Source organism: Carcharhinus amblyrhynchos, chromosome 6 (genome assembly GCF_965287045.1).
Source record: "Carcharhinus amblyrhynchos chromosome 6, sCarAmb.v2.hapA, whole genome shotgun sequence".
Classification (NCBI taxonomy): Eukaryota; Metazoa; Chordata; class Chondrichthyes; order Carcharhiniformes; family Carcharhinidae; genus Carcharhinus; species Carcharhinus amblyrhynchos.
The window spans coordinates 113,126,322-113,140,675 of NC_137329.1; the positions used below are offsets into that span (position 1 = coordinate 113,126,322).

General features: G+C 41.5%; 1 protein-coding gene across 2 annotated transcripts in view; it reads right to left on the minus strand.

Annotated features, from left to right (window-relative positions):
* cpsf6 (cleavage and polyadenylation specific factor 6) overlaps window positions 1-14,354 on the minus strand; it is a 43,469-nt gene that overhangs the window by 12,277 nt on the left and 16,838 nt on the right. For both annotated transcript variants that reach the window (XM_080191229.1, XM_080191230.1), the window contains 4 exons: window positions 13,284-13,785; window positions 12,016-12,131; window positions 11,207-11,360; window positions 2,212-2,411 (listed from right to left, as the gene is read on the minus strand). In XM_080191229.1, coding sequence (XP_080047355.1) covers window positions 2,216-2,411; window positions 11,207-11,360; window positions 12,016-12,131; window positions 13,284-13,785 — 968 coding nt within the window. In that variant the 3' untranslated portion in view covers window positions 2,212-2,215. The remainder of the gene's footprint in view (window positions 1-2,211; window positions 2,412-11,206; window positions 11,361-12,015; window positions 12,132-13,283; window positions 13,786-14,354) is intronic.

Below are 14,354 nucleotides of genomic sequence, written 5' to 3' on the forward strand. Positions count from 1 at the left end.
ACAATCATAGCAGGCCTTAAACCATCCATGGGATTATAGAACCATAGGAATGATACAACACAGAAGGGAGCCATTTGACCCAGCTTGTCCATGCTGATCGTCAAACTATACCCACCAAGTTAAAAACTGCACAGTAAAAAAATCCATGAACAATTCTTTTTACCAATTGTATCTATTTAAATTGCAATAGCATAAAAATTACAATACTTCTCAATAACACTGATGACTGGATTTTGTAAACTTCTCAAAAGTGTGCTGAGCAGTTATCAAATGGCTAGCAGAGCTCAGACACTGCTTTAAAAAGTGCAAGTCAAAAAGGTAAGAAAGTGCATTTAATTTTGAAGCTAAATTTACAATAAGCTTCAACAAAAGAGCAAAAGTTAAAACATTCCCTTATATTAACCTATTTACCTGTGGGAAATAAAATGTAAACTGTCAACCAATTTGCTATTTTACAATTTTTCTGCACGTGATATTTGAAGACCACATCACAAAAACATTACCTGAATCTCTATTTTTGTATCAATACTCATCATTACTTTCTTTATACCATTATTCTTCATATCATTACAATGCTCCCTTTGCCTTTACATTACGGGCCAACTTGACTATAAATGAAAGTAACTTAAGGCATAAAAGCTGCAGCTTGCTGAATAAATAAATCAAAGCAAAACATGAAACATAAAGATGCAAAACTGATTAGGAAATTGCAAGTGCTCCATTTTGAAAACTATTCCAAGGTAATTGTGCAGGACTGTCCTCATTTGTAAAGCCTATTTACTCAACCAGGTGCAAAAGAACGAAAAGCTTTAAATGGAATGTTTACCATCAATCCAGAGCAAATGTAAACAGTCAGATAATAAAACATTAATGGGGTGGGGTGGGGGAGGGAAGAGGAGAGGAGGAGGAGGCAAAAAGAGCTTTACCTGAAAGTTTCTTTTTGGTAAAATAATTACTGCCACTCTTAGTGCAGGACACATCAAGTTGCTCTTTTCAGAGATGTGTCATAAAACCTACAAATCCTGCAAATGGGTTTCTCCTTTCTCAGGCACCATCAATTGCCAGAGGGATCAACAGGTTGTTTGTTAAAAGACCTTAAATGGATATGCCATTTGTGACTTTTGTTCAGGAGGGTCGCATGGCCTCTTGCACTCCTTCTTTCCTGTGAGGAATTTCAACTTTGCTTCACATCCTCCCAATGGCCTATTTTTGGATTATTAAACACCAACCAACTATACAGAGCATCTCTCAATATTGCCATTTTAGAAAAGGTTTAAGCTTCTGAATATTAGATTGCTGCGAAATCTGTTTCTAAGAATTTGAAAATAATGAGTCAGAGCCCCATCTCCCTAGTTGGAAGGCCACAGTCAAAGAAAAGAAATTTAAATTTAATACATATTCAAATCTCCAAACATTAGTGACAACATTACTTGTGCATTTACCCAAAACTTAGTACTCCTCTATCTTTTTACAGCCCAAATTATACATCTGGTAAACTGGCCAGTTGATATCACAGAATCACTTTTACTTTAATCAATCATTCTTACAACATGCAGGGGAATCTCCCTTACATAAATTTGGCAAGAAATGGAACTTGGAAAATCTGGATGCAAACCTTCCCCACAATATGGAAAAGGAGGCGGCTTGCAAGTCAGCATTCTTGTATTAATAGGCTTAGCTTTGAACCTGTTCACAATTAAAAATGTGGTCTGCAACACCTTGTGCTGAAGGCAGTTTACTTGGAATGGCAGAGGTGAGGATGATGGGAAACAAAGAATGGATACATATTTTAAAAATACCATTTTAAGAGGAACTATGTAGCGAGAGGCACCCAGAATCTCAAATCTGTGGCAACTATTATTACTTAAACACAACATGTAGCACCAAACAAAAATCTAAATTGGAACAGAAATTGTGGGGAAAAAAAGCTTTTTAAAAAGATTCTTACATGAAAAGTAAAGCTTTAATCTGTGAATTCAAGAGTAAAGTAACTCAAATGTAATCATAAATTAGACACCAATTTCAATGGTGTAATACTTACCAAAATTAAGAATGTTATTTGAGAAATGTGTTAAAACAGCTTCTGTGCAACTTAACATAAGGTCTCAGTCGAATGTTACTGCGTAAAATTGAAGAATTATCAAATCTGTTTGTGAAATAGGAAGAATAAAAATAAATCACTTTAGTTCTAAAATGAACAGAGCAACCCACCTATTTAGCGATGACGATACTCTCGTTCTCTGTCTCGCTCCCTGTCTCTGTCTCGTTCACGATCACGATGCCTTTCCCGCTCTCTACTTCTTTCACGGTAATAGTCATCATGCCGATCACGGCTTCGTGAGCGCTCTTTGTGGCGTCTGCTTTTCTCTCTCGATCTACTGTGATCTCGCTCCCGTGAACGTTCACGTTTTCTAAGAGGAATTATGAAAAACATTTATTTTACAAGTTCCATTTGTTTTGATGGTCATACAGGTTAATTAACTAATTTCTACTACTCGCAGGATTACTTCCAGCATTTTTTTTTTTGCTGGTTGCTAATACTTACAAATATCTTATTTTATTCTGTACTGTAACAAACCAATATGTAACCTGAGGCATTGCCATCCACATTGCTTCGGTGACTGAAGCATCCAAAGTTAGTGATTTAAATTGTTTTGTCAGATGGTTCCCAGCGCTGAGCAATTGCCCTGGGGAATTTAGTAATTGTGATCAATTGCTGCATAAATCCTTATCAAGGAACTTCCTTGATAAGGTTTTAGGGGATTTTCTTATGAGGAGAGGTTGGGCACTGGAGTTTAGGTGAATAAGAAGCGACCTTATTGAGGCATAAAGAATTGTCAGGGGCTTAAGTAGATGTGGAGGTTTCTTCTCCTTGTGGGAGACCAGAGGACCAGAAAACCATCTCAGAGTAAAGGACCACCATTTAAGACAGGACAAAGAACAGAGAACAAAGAACAATACAACACAGGCACAAGCCCTTTGGCCCATCAAATCTGTGTTAATGCACAGTTTCTATCTCTCTGTTCGTCTCCAATTCATGTGTCTATCAAGATACACCTCGGATATTGCTAACGTGCCTCCTTCCACCACCTCTAATGATAGACCAGACCAGGCGCTAGACTTGGAAGTTGGTGTGCATTTTGGTGATAGTGACCACAATTCGGTTACGTTCACCTTAGTGATGGAAAGGGATAGGCATGAACCTCGGGCCAGTAGTTTTAGCTGGGGGAAGGGTAATTATGAGGCTATTAGGAGAGAATTAGGAAGCATAGGTTGGACTAGGAGATTACAGGGACTGGGAACGTCCGAAATGTGGAGTTTTTTCAAGGAGCAGCTACTGCGAGTCCGTGATAGGTATGTCCCTGTCAGGCAAGGAGGAATTGGTAGGGCTAGGGAACCGTGGTGCACTAAAAAAGTTGATTCGTTGGTTAAAAAGAAAAAGGAGGCTTATGTTCGGATGAGACTTGAGGGCTCGGGTAGTGCACTAGAAAACTTTAGATTGGCTAGGAGGGATTTGAAGAGTGAGTTAAGAAGGGCTAAAAGAGGACATGAGAAGACTTTGGCTGATAGGATTAAGGAGAATCCTAAGGCGTTCTATAGGTATGTCAAGAACAGAAGGTTGGTTAGGGCAAGATTAGGGCCAGTTATAGACAGCAGTGGGAATTTATGTGTGGAACCGGAAGAGATTGGAGAGGCATTGAACCAATATTTCTCTTCGGCGTTCACGCAGGGGGACAAGAATATAGTTGAGGAGGACACTGGGTTGCAGGGGAGTAGAATAGACAGTATTACAGTTGATAAGGAGGATGTGCTGGATATTCTTGAGGGTTTGAAAATAGATAAGTCCCCTGGGCCGGATGGGATTTACCCTAGGATTCTCTGGGAGGCTAGAGAAGTGATTGCAGAGCCTCTGGCTCTGACCTTCAGGTCGTCGTTGGCCTCTGGTATAGTACCGGAAGATTGGAGGTTAACGAATGTTGTCCCATTGTTTAAGGGGAACAGAGACTTCCCCGGGAATTATAGACCGGTGAGTCTCACTTCTGTTGTGGGCAAGGTTTTAGAAAAAATTATTAGGGATAGGATTTATAGTTATTTGGAGAGTAATGAATTGATTGGAGATAGTCAGCATGGTTTTGTAGCGGGTAGGTCGTGCCTTACTAACCTTATTGAGTTTTTTGAGAAGGTGACCAAAGAGGTGGATGGGGGTAAGGCAGTTGACGTGGTATATATGGATTTTAGTAAGGCGTTTGATAAGGTTCACCATGGTAGGCTTCTGCAGAAAATGCAGATGTATGGGATTGAGGGTAATCTAGGAAATTGGATCAGGAATTGGCTAGCAGATAGGAGACAGAGGGTGGTGGTTGATGGTAAATATTCGTCATGGAGTTCAGTTACGAGTGGTGTGCCCCAGGGATCTGTTTTGGGGCCACTGCTGTTTGTAATTTTTATTAATGATCTGGATGAGGGTATAGTTGGGTGGATTAGTAAATTTGCTGATGACACCAAAGTCGGAGGTGTGGTAGATTGTGAGGAAGGGTGTCATAGTTTGCAGGAAGACTTGGACAGGTTGCAGAGCTGGGCCGAGAGGTGGCGGATGGAGTTTAATGCGGAGAAGTGTGAGGTAATTCACTTTGGTAGGAATAACAGATGTGTTGAGTATAGGGCTAATGGGAGGACTTTGAATAGTGTGGATGAACAGAGGGATCTAGGTGTATGTGTACATAGATCCCTGAAAGTTGGGAATCAAGTAGATAGGGTTGTTAAGAAGGCATACGGTGTCTTGGCGTTTATTGGTAGGGGGATTTAAAGGGAAGTCGTGTCTGACAAATTTACTGGAGTTCAATGAGGATGTGTCTAGGGCGGTGGATAGAGGAGAGCCGGTGGATGTGGTCTTTCTAGATTTTCAGAAGGCGTTTGACAAAGTACCTCACAAGAGGTTACTGCAGAAGGTCGAGGGACATGGAGTTGGGGGTAGGGTGTTAGCGTGGATAGAGGATTGGTTGTCAAATAGGAGGCAGAGAGTGGGGGTCAACGGGTGCTATTCGGATTGGCGGATGGTGACTAGTGGAGTGCCCCAGGGGTCGGTGCTGGGGCCTCAGCTTTTTACCATTTATATAGATGATCTGGAGGAGGGAACCGAGTGTAGGGTGTCAAAATTTGCTGATGACACCAAGATTGGGGGAACGGCAAATTGTGCGGAGGGTGTGGAGAGTCTGCAGAAGGATCTAGATAGGCTGGGCGAATGGGCCAGGAAATGGCAAATGGAATTTAATGTTGGCAAGTGTGAGGTGGTCCACTTTGGTAGGAAGAATGGTAGGAAGGACTATTACTTACGGGGCGAAAAACTGCAGCAGGCGACGGTGCAGAGGGACCTCGGGGTCCTTGTGCATGAGTCGCAAAAACCCAGCTTGCAGGTACAGCAGGTGGTCAGGAAGGCGAATGGGATGCTGGCCTTCATAGCAAGGGGGATTGAATATAAAAGTAGGGAGGTCTTGCTGCAGCTGTATAGGGCATTGGTGAGGCCGCAGCTGGAGTACTGTGTGCAGTTTTGGGCACTGTACTTACGCAAGGATATTTTGGCCTTGGAGGGAGTGCAGAGGAGGTTTACTAGGCTGATACCGGAGTTGAGGGGGTTGAGCTATGAGGAGAGGCTGAATAAACTGGGCTTGTACTCGTTAGAGTTTAGAAGAATGAGGGGAGATCTCATTGAGACGTATAAGATGATGAATGGGATGGATAGGATAGAGGTGGAAAGACTCTTCCCGCTCAAAAAAGACAGTAGGACTAGGGGGCACAGCCTCAAGATAAAAGGGGGGGCGGTTTAGAACGGAATTGAGGAGGAACTTCTTCACTTAAAGGGTGGTGAATCTCTGGAATTCTCTGCCCGTTGAAGTGGTGGAGGCTGCGTCGCTAAATATTTTTAAGACGCGGGTTGATGGGTTTTTGATAAGAGAGGGGATTAAGGGTTATGGGGAGAAAGCGGGAAAGTGGAACTGAGCAGTGACAGATCAGCCATGATCTTATTGAATGGCGGGGCAGGCTCGAAGGGCTAGATGGCCTACTCCTGCCGCAACAGCTCAGTGACTAGCACTGCTGGCTGTGCAGACACATGGATTTGGGCGTGTGTCTGTGGGAGTTTGCGCATTCTCCCTGTGGTTGCGTGGGTTTCCTCCGGGCGCTCCGGTTTCCTCCCACACCCCAAAGATGTGCTCTTAGGCTAATCGGTTTTTACCAAATTGACACTATTTCTTCCCTGAATGAGTAGGGTCCCATTCACAAGAACACAAGAAACAGAACACAAGACACGTAGACATGCAGGGTAGAATAGGTGTAGGGTGATGCGGCGGCGCGGGCTTGTTGGGCCGAAGGGCCTGTTTCCCGTGCTGGGTTGTTCTTTGTTCTTCTTTGTTCTATTTCTTATGTTCTTATGTAATTTAGGAGTTGCAGCGTCATGTTGCAATTGTACACAACTCTGGTGCGGCCGCACTTGGAGTACTGTGTGCAGTTCTGGTCCCCACATTACAGGAAGGATGTGAAGGCTTTGGAGAGGGTGCAGAGGAGGTTTACCAGGATGTTGCCTGGTATGGAGGGGAAGTCCTATGAGGAGAGACTGAGGGATTTGGGGTTGTTTTCGCTGAAAAGAAGGCGGCTAAGAGGGGATCTTATTGAAACATATAAGATGATTAGAGGTTTAGATAGGGTGGACAGTGATAGCCTTTTTCCTCGGATGGAGAAAGCTAGCACGAGGGGGCATGGCTTTAAATTAAGGGGGGGTAGTTATAGGACAGATGTCAGGGGTAGGTTCTTTACCCAGAGGGTGGTGAGGGATTGGAATGCCCTGCCTGCTGCGGTTGTAAATGCGCCTAGTTTGGGGGTGTTTAAGAGATCTGTGGATAGGTTTATGGATGAAAAGGGATTGGTTTAGGTTAGTGGGTCATTGTTTTTTAACTGGTCGGCGCAACATCGTGGGCCGAAGGGCCTGTTCTGCGCTGTAATGTTCTATGTTCTATAGTGCGCGCTAGGCACCCACCACCCTCTGTGCGAAAAAAAACTTTTCCTCTGTCTCCCCTAAATCTGCTACCTCTTACTTAATCTTTGCCCTCTTGTGGTTGACCCTTCCACCTGGGAAAAAGTATCCGATTATCCACCCTATCTATGTCTCTCAATCTTGTAGACTTCTATCAGGTTGCCCCTCAGCCTCTGCCTTTCCAATGAAAATTCTCCTCATACCTAAAACATTCCAGACCAAAACATACTGGTAAACCTTCTTTGTACCACTTCCAAAACATCCACATCTTTCTGGTAGTATGGCAACCAGAACTGCATACAATATTCCAAATGCTGCCTAACTTAATTTTTGTACAGCAGTAATATAATTTGCCAACTTTTATACTCAATGCCCTAGCCAATGGAAGGCAAGCATGCTGTATGCCTTCGTGACCACCCTATCCACCTGTGTTGTCACATTCAGGGATCTACTGACCTATACACTCAGCTCACTCAGTATGTCAGTGCTCCCCAGGCTTCTTCTGTCAGAGGGTAATGAATCAGTGGAAGTCACGGATTTTATAGCAGAGGGCTGCAGAAATTTGATTATTAAGCATGTTCAAGGCTGAGAAGGGGAAGATTTTTTAAAATCAGTAAAGGAATCAAGGGTTATGGGGATAAGGTGGGAAAGTGGAGTTGAGGATTATCATATCAGATCAGTCACGATCTCACTGAATGGCAGAATAGGCTTGATGACCCAAATGGCTTACTTCTAATTCTACTTTTCATGGATTCCCCAGATGACCTTCAGGGTTCTCCCAAATCTGGCACTAGGGAACCAGGAAGTTATGTGACATCATCTTGTGAATCAACCAGTAACCTGGCAAACAGTTTCTTGGTTATCGCAAGAATGATTCACCTTCACAGCCATGGAGGAGGTGAATCAGTCATGAAGGGTCCTTGCATACAGGAACCTTCACCTCCAAAGAAACTGTCTGCCCAGAAATAGCATCACTTGAGATACAAAGAAAAAGACTGTCTTTTGCAATGAAAAGTGAATGAAAGATTAATTTCTAGACAGCTGGACTTCAATCATCTAAGGCATGTAGACATAGTAAGCACAAACCTTGTGATAAGTTTATTTAGCACTAGTGTATTAAACACAACATTCTCTTGTTCAAAATGTGCTCAGCTGAAAAATTTATAATGTTCAATCTGCATCAACCCAATGTCTCCACTGAAGTTCTAAAATATGACAAAGTTTCAGTTCTACTCCCCAGAAGGAACTTTTTGTAAGGCCTCCAACATTGTTTTAAACCTGAACCTCAAAAGAATCTTTTGTCTCTATGCTTACAGCTGCTGAAGTAAACACCTATAACTCTTGACAGGTCCTTGCTAAGTAAATGGTAAGGCCGTACCTTCGAATTTATGAAGTGTCAGACCCTTACTAATTATGACTTTTGCGTAGGTTTCCAGTTACTCAATCTCTTATGCAAATACCTGAGCTAACTCTGCATAGGAGACTCGTCTTCCTGGCCCAAATCTGGGGAGGCAATTACATGTTGATTATTAACTGGGGTGGTTGAGGACCTAGAATGCTGAGTGGCAAAGTTCAAAAGAATACCCAATTTTATTTGGCTTAGACCAAACGCACTGATCACTGCACAATCACTGGAACTTTGTGGAACAGTGTGATCATTTTTACTTTATAATACAATGTATTTAAACTGCAACAAAATCTCCAATTAAACTAATCCAAATCCACTGAAGCAGATATTACAATTTATATAATTTTATCAAAGAGTCTGTAACTGATTACACAACATTCCATACAAATCTTTTCTCCCTCTCCCACACCTCCCCAATGCTTTCTTACTTATCCTTAGCCGTGTGAAGTCCTGGCTGATTTAAATCTGAAGTATGGATTTGGAACTTGATGTGTCCACTTCAAAGTTTAAAAGAATTCAATAAGCTAAACATGCTCCTGGACAAATTGAGATTTTCTGAAATTCAGGTACACAGCACTTGGGCAGAATTGCCTGCCTCTGTTGTAGATACTATCCAACAGGTCCATGCTGGTTTTTATGCTCTACACAAGCATCTTTCCACCCTCTTCATCTAACTCCATCAACATATCCATCTCATTTGCCTCTCATGCGTTTACCAAACTTCCTCTTCATTGCATCTATGCCAATCGCCTCAACTACATTTTATGGTAGGGAGTTACAACATCGAACTCTGGGAGAACAACTTCTCCTGAATTCCCTATTGGATTTATTAGTGACTACCTTATAACATATAGATCCCTAGTGCAGGTACTCCTTGCAAGTGGAATCATCTGTTCTATTCCTACTCTATAAAATCCTTTGATAACACTGAAAATCTCTCTCTGGTCATTAGTCAAGTTTTCCAATTTCTGGGGAAAGAGTCCAAGCCGGCTCAATCTTTCCAGATAGGTATAACCTCTCAATTCTGGCATCACTGTACAAATTCAGTGCCTCCAGGTCATTTTTATAAATTTAAACTAAAACTGTTCACAGTGCTCCTATGACCTAACCAAGATTCTATACAAGTTTGGCACAGCTTTTCTGCTTTTAATTCTATCCCTAGAAAATGAACCCATGTTTTTTTTTTAAGTAGCCTTATTGATCAGGATAACTTGTGATTTGTGCACCTGTACCCCAAAATCACTGCTCGTTTTCTATACCTGAAAGAGTATGTGGCCCCAAAATTACAAAATTTATCACCGATATTGAAGCCGTTTTTCCAATTGCACAATCATTGTGCAATATATATTAACACCTCACTGCAGTCCACTTCTGCATTAAACATCCTCAGCTTGTGGGAAGCGAGAGAAATTAAGAGATTCAGCTGGAAAAATTGTTTGAGTGCCACTACAAATGTATTATATAAAAATAGGTGCACAGGAAAAACAAACAAACCAGAAAGAGGCTCATTTTTGTTACAACAATTTGGAATGGAAGTTTGTGATAAAATTCTGACATATGTGGTCCAAGAGAATATTTTTGGTTGCACGGTCATGCTTCAAACTGAAGCCTCAATTCTGAAGTTACCTTGACACCATATTCAAATTAAATTTGCTCCAATCTTAACCAGGATTCCATCAGGGGAATTTAACCATCCGTTTAATCTTAAAAAAAATTATTTCATGGGATGCGGGCATTGCTGGCTAGGTCAGCATTTATTGCCCATTCCTAATTGTTCTTCAGGGGCTATATATATTGTCATGCATCTGGTGTCACACGTAGGCCAAACCAAGTGAGGACAGCAGATTTCCTTTCCTGAAGGACATAAAGTGAATCAGATGTCTTTTTTTAAAAAAATGACAAGTGACACTATTTCATGTCACCATTAATTCCAGATGTTAAAACTTGAATTCATCTTTAAAAACTAAGATAACTTTCTTCATTTGTAAGCAAATGTTCATTTCATGACTGAATCTTTCATCCTATTCTGAATGGGTAGGATTGAAAGCAGACAACAAAAAAAAGTGTTCTGGTTTCAAGAAGTTTTAAATTCCCCTCTCAAGTGAAACGGGCACTGAAAAATTTGGACAAAGCCACATGAAACAGTTCTAGAATGGAACTAGCTAATTCCAAGAAGGTTGATCCTATGCGTTCAAGTGGCTAAAGACAATCTTTAAATGGGGATAAAAAAAATTTTCAGCTGATGATCAGACCCTTTTTTCGATGATCAGACGCTTATGGGAACACTGCTGTTCAGCATGCGGAAGCATCAATGGAGGCAACTGCTCTTGTAAAAGCCAACTATGTTAGCACAGAATAAAACATTTGGAGGCTCTGATAACACAGATAGTACAATCATCACTGAACACAGGACCAGATTGCAAATCCTAAGTTTAGTCAATTTGAGTTTATTGCTGCAAAAACGCAGCAGTCCATTCCTAGTCACAAGCTTGGAAAGTTAAGCAGCTGATTTAAGAAAATTAGGATTGCTCTATGTCTAAACATTATGATGTTAACATCCTTTGCAAAGCAAAATTCAGCTCTGGCAAGCCTTCCACTTAGTAAAAACCAAGTCTGACAGTTCAAAACACTGTCATTGTCTGCTGATTAACTTGTACCATCGATGAAATGTTGGCAACTAATAAGACAAAGTTAATGCAACACAACTGCTGTTATTCATTAACACCAGCAACATTACTGAGTTTTGATTAAGGATGAAACTATCATCTTACCGTGACCCAGAACCATAAGACTTTGATTCTATTCCATGAAGACAATCCTGTAGAGAACTTATGAGAACTTTACAACGGTCATCAGCAGATACTTTAGACTGCTTAATCAAAGAAATAGCAGTGACCAGGGTCTCAATAGCACTCCCATAATCACCTGCAATCCAAATGGAAAAAATTGGTCTTTAGTCTATTGCAGCAATTCAGTGATCTGAATCATACATGGACACAGTCAACTAATTCCTGAATTCACACCTGAAATTCCTTCTTTACTACAACTATTTTATCTTACTCAACCCCAGTCTTACAATTTGTACTTCTGATCTTACCTTCTGACATTCACTTAGATTACTTTCTGGTCAGTTAACGGTCCAATGAATAAATGAATGGTTTAGTGCAGTACTAAGCCATACTGATCAAAAAGGTTAGTTTTTCTGGCTGATCTCAGCTAGCCAAGCAGTTGGCATTGAGAAGCCACAACTGGCATGTGTCTTTTGTTTGGAGAGGGGTGCGACCTTTGGTTTCAACTGTGAACACTTTCCAAAGACTTCTCCTAGCATACATTGACAATGAGTGAGCATAAATAATTCTGAAGTCAAATGAAGGGTAATTTTTCCACATGTAATGCCCTCCAGCTTCTGAAGACAACTGCAATGTCCTTCAATTGATCAAGTTGCTGAAGTTCATAATAAACCAAGTGAGGTACATGGTTACCAGAATCAGTACAATTATATCCTACACAATTTGCTTTTTTCAGAATGGAGATATATTTTGTGGGTGGTGTGTGAAAGAAAGAAGTTGCTTCAGTTTACCAGCACTAGCATCCGACACAGCCCTTGAAATTGCACTGCTAGAAATAGCTCTGTTTCGATTCATGATTTCCTCAAATTCTGCTTCACTCAGTGGCGTCCGTGAAGAATCCATGTCTCTATCATGAGATAAACAGTGAACAATAGCAAACTTAGTATAAATTTTATTTCCTAATAACTATAGCAACAAATCACCAGTCTTTTCTTGACATCTCAAACTGATTCATGTAAGGTAAATTGAAAAAAAATACAAAGGAGGTATTTTCAGATGAATTTCTTTGTGAACATTGATGATGGAATTTGTTTCCTGCTTGGGAATGCTGAATGGTGACACTGCAATAAAGTTAGAAGTTGGCTAAATTTCTATTCATACTGTGCCTGAACCCAATTTCTGAATATCACCAACCTACTTGTCTGACAACACTATTTCAGTAAAAAGTCTGACAACACCAGGTTTTAGTCCAACCGATTTAGACTTTTTACTGTGTTTACGCCAGTCCAACGCCGGCATACCCACATCAACACTATTTCATACATGAGCTATTGTTGCTGCCTTCTGGGTTAAGTTACACTTGATTCATGATTTTAGTGCAAGGCGATTTTAGTCTGGCTTAGAAATCAGTCAAAACTCAACCTGATTTCTGGACAAAGCACAGTGACACAGAAGCATCTACATAGCTCTTATAACATTACAGCAGAGTGTCAAAGTTGGACTATTAGTTCTACTAGCTAAGTAAGTACTTCTTAAAAAAATGTTCGAAGTTACACATAAAGAAAGCAGGGATTCACCACTCTACTTTCTAAAATATTTGCATTTCTAATAACTGGAAGATAGCTTTGTCCCCTCTTGCATCCACAAATGCAGTTCTCACCAAACATACAGGATGAAATTCTAATCAGACAATAGCCAATTATTGCAAACAAGGTTCTGCACAACTGAAACCCAAACTGCATACATTAGTTTCAAACCAATTAATGCAATATAAAGGCAACCTATGATTTCCATTGTAGTTATGAATTATAGATTGTTTTATCATGCATTTGGCTAATAAAACTAAAACCATAACCTTAAAGGGTCATTCACCACTGCTGAATTTGAACTTAAGTCTCAAAAGCGAAAAGTCAGTAATCAATATAAAATCCAAATGCCCCCTTCCCACAGTATTCCCAGATATCAATTTAAAACAAATTAATATTTGTATGAGTCAAGGGATTTCATTCAAGATCAACAAGGGGACATTTATAAAAACTCAAGCATACGCAAGACTTACCTGCCAGCAGGTCCATAATCTCCGCGATCATATGGTGGAGGCCGTCCATATGGATCTGATGGAGGTGGTCCACGACTGTCAGATGAGGGTATTACATTATTGGCCGGTGGTGGGAAGAAAGCAGGATTTACATGAGGGGCTGGAGGAGGTGCACCAGGAGGGGGTCCAGGAAGATGGGGAGGTGGAGCAAGATTAATGGGAGGGCCAAGTGGACCTGGAGGACGTGGTGGGAAAGGACCAGGTGGTGGGGGTGGTCCTTGTTGAGGAGGAGGGGGGCCAGGAGGAGGGCCATAGCCTGGAACAGGAGGGGGAGGACCAGGGGGGAGTGGTCCCATGGGAGGTTGCCCAAATGGCTGTCCTGGAAACAAAACCGGGGGTGGGGGACGATCACCACGATTTGGTGGCCCACCTAATGGAGGAGGAAGGCCTTGCCCAGGTGGAGGTGGACCCGGGGGGCCTGGTGGGCCAGGAGGACCTGGAGGTGGTCGGGGTGGACCTTGTCCTGACAAAAATAAAAAGATGCTGTTACACTCAAAGCAATGCAATTTTTTATAATCATCTGCTCTAAAGATCACACGCATTATATTTAGAATGCCAAAACTCTGTTTTGAACAATTTTAGGAACATAGGAGCATGAGTAGGCCAACTGTGAGCTGCTCCACTATTTAACTAGATCATGGCTGATCTAGTCACCTCAACGTCACGTTCCTGCACTATCCCCATATTGCTCATCAGAAGACAATAAGACATAGGAGCAGAATTAGGCCACTCGACGTATCGAGTCTGCTTTGCCATTCAATCATGGCTAATTTTTTCATCCCTATTCTCCTGCCTTTTAGTCATAACCCCTGATTCCCCCTAGCAATCAAGAACCTATCGCTGCCTTCAAGACACTCAATCACTGGCCTCCACAGCAGTTCCATAGATTCGCTATTCTCTAGCTGAAGAAATTCCTCAACTGTTTTAAGGGATTGTCTCTTTAGCCTGAGGTTGTGCCCTCTGGTTCTAGTTTTTTCCCCACTAGTGGAAACATCCTCTCCACGTCCACTCTATCCAGGCCTCACAGTATCC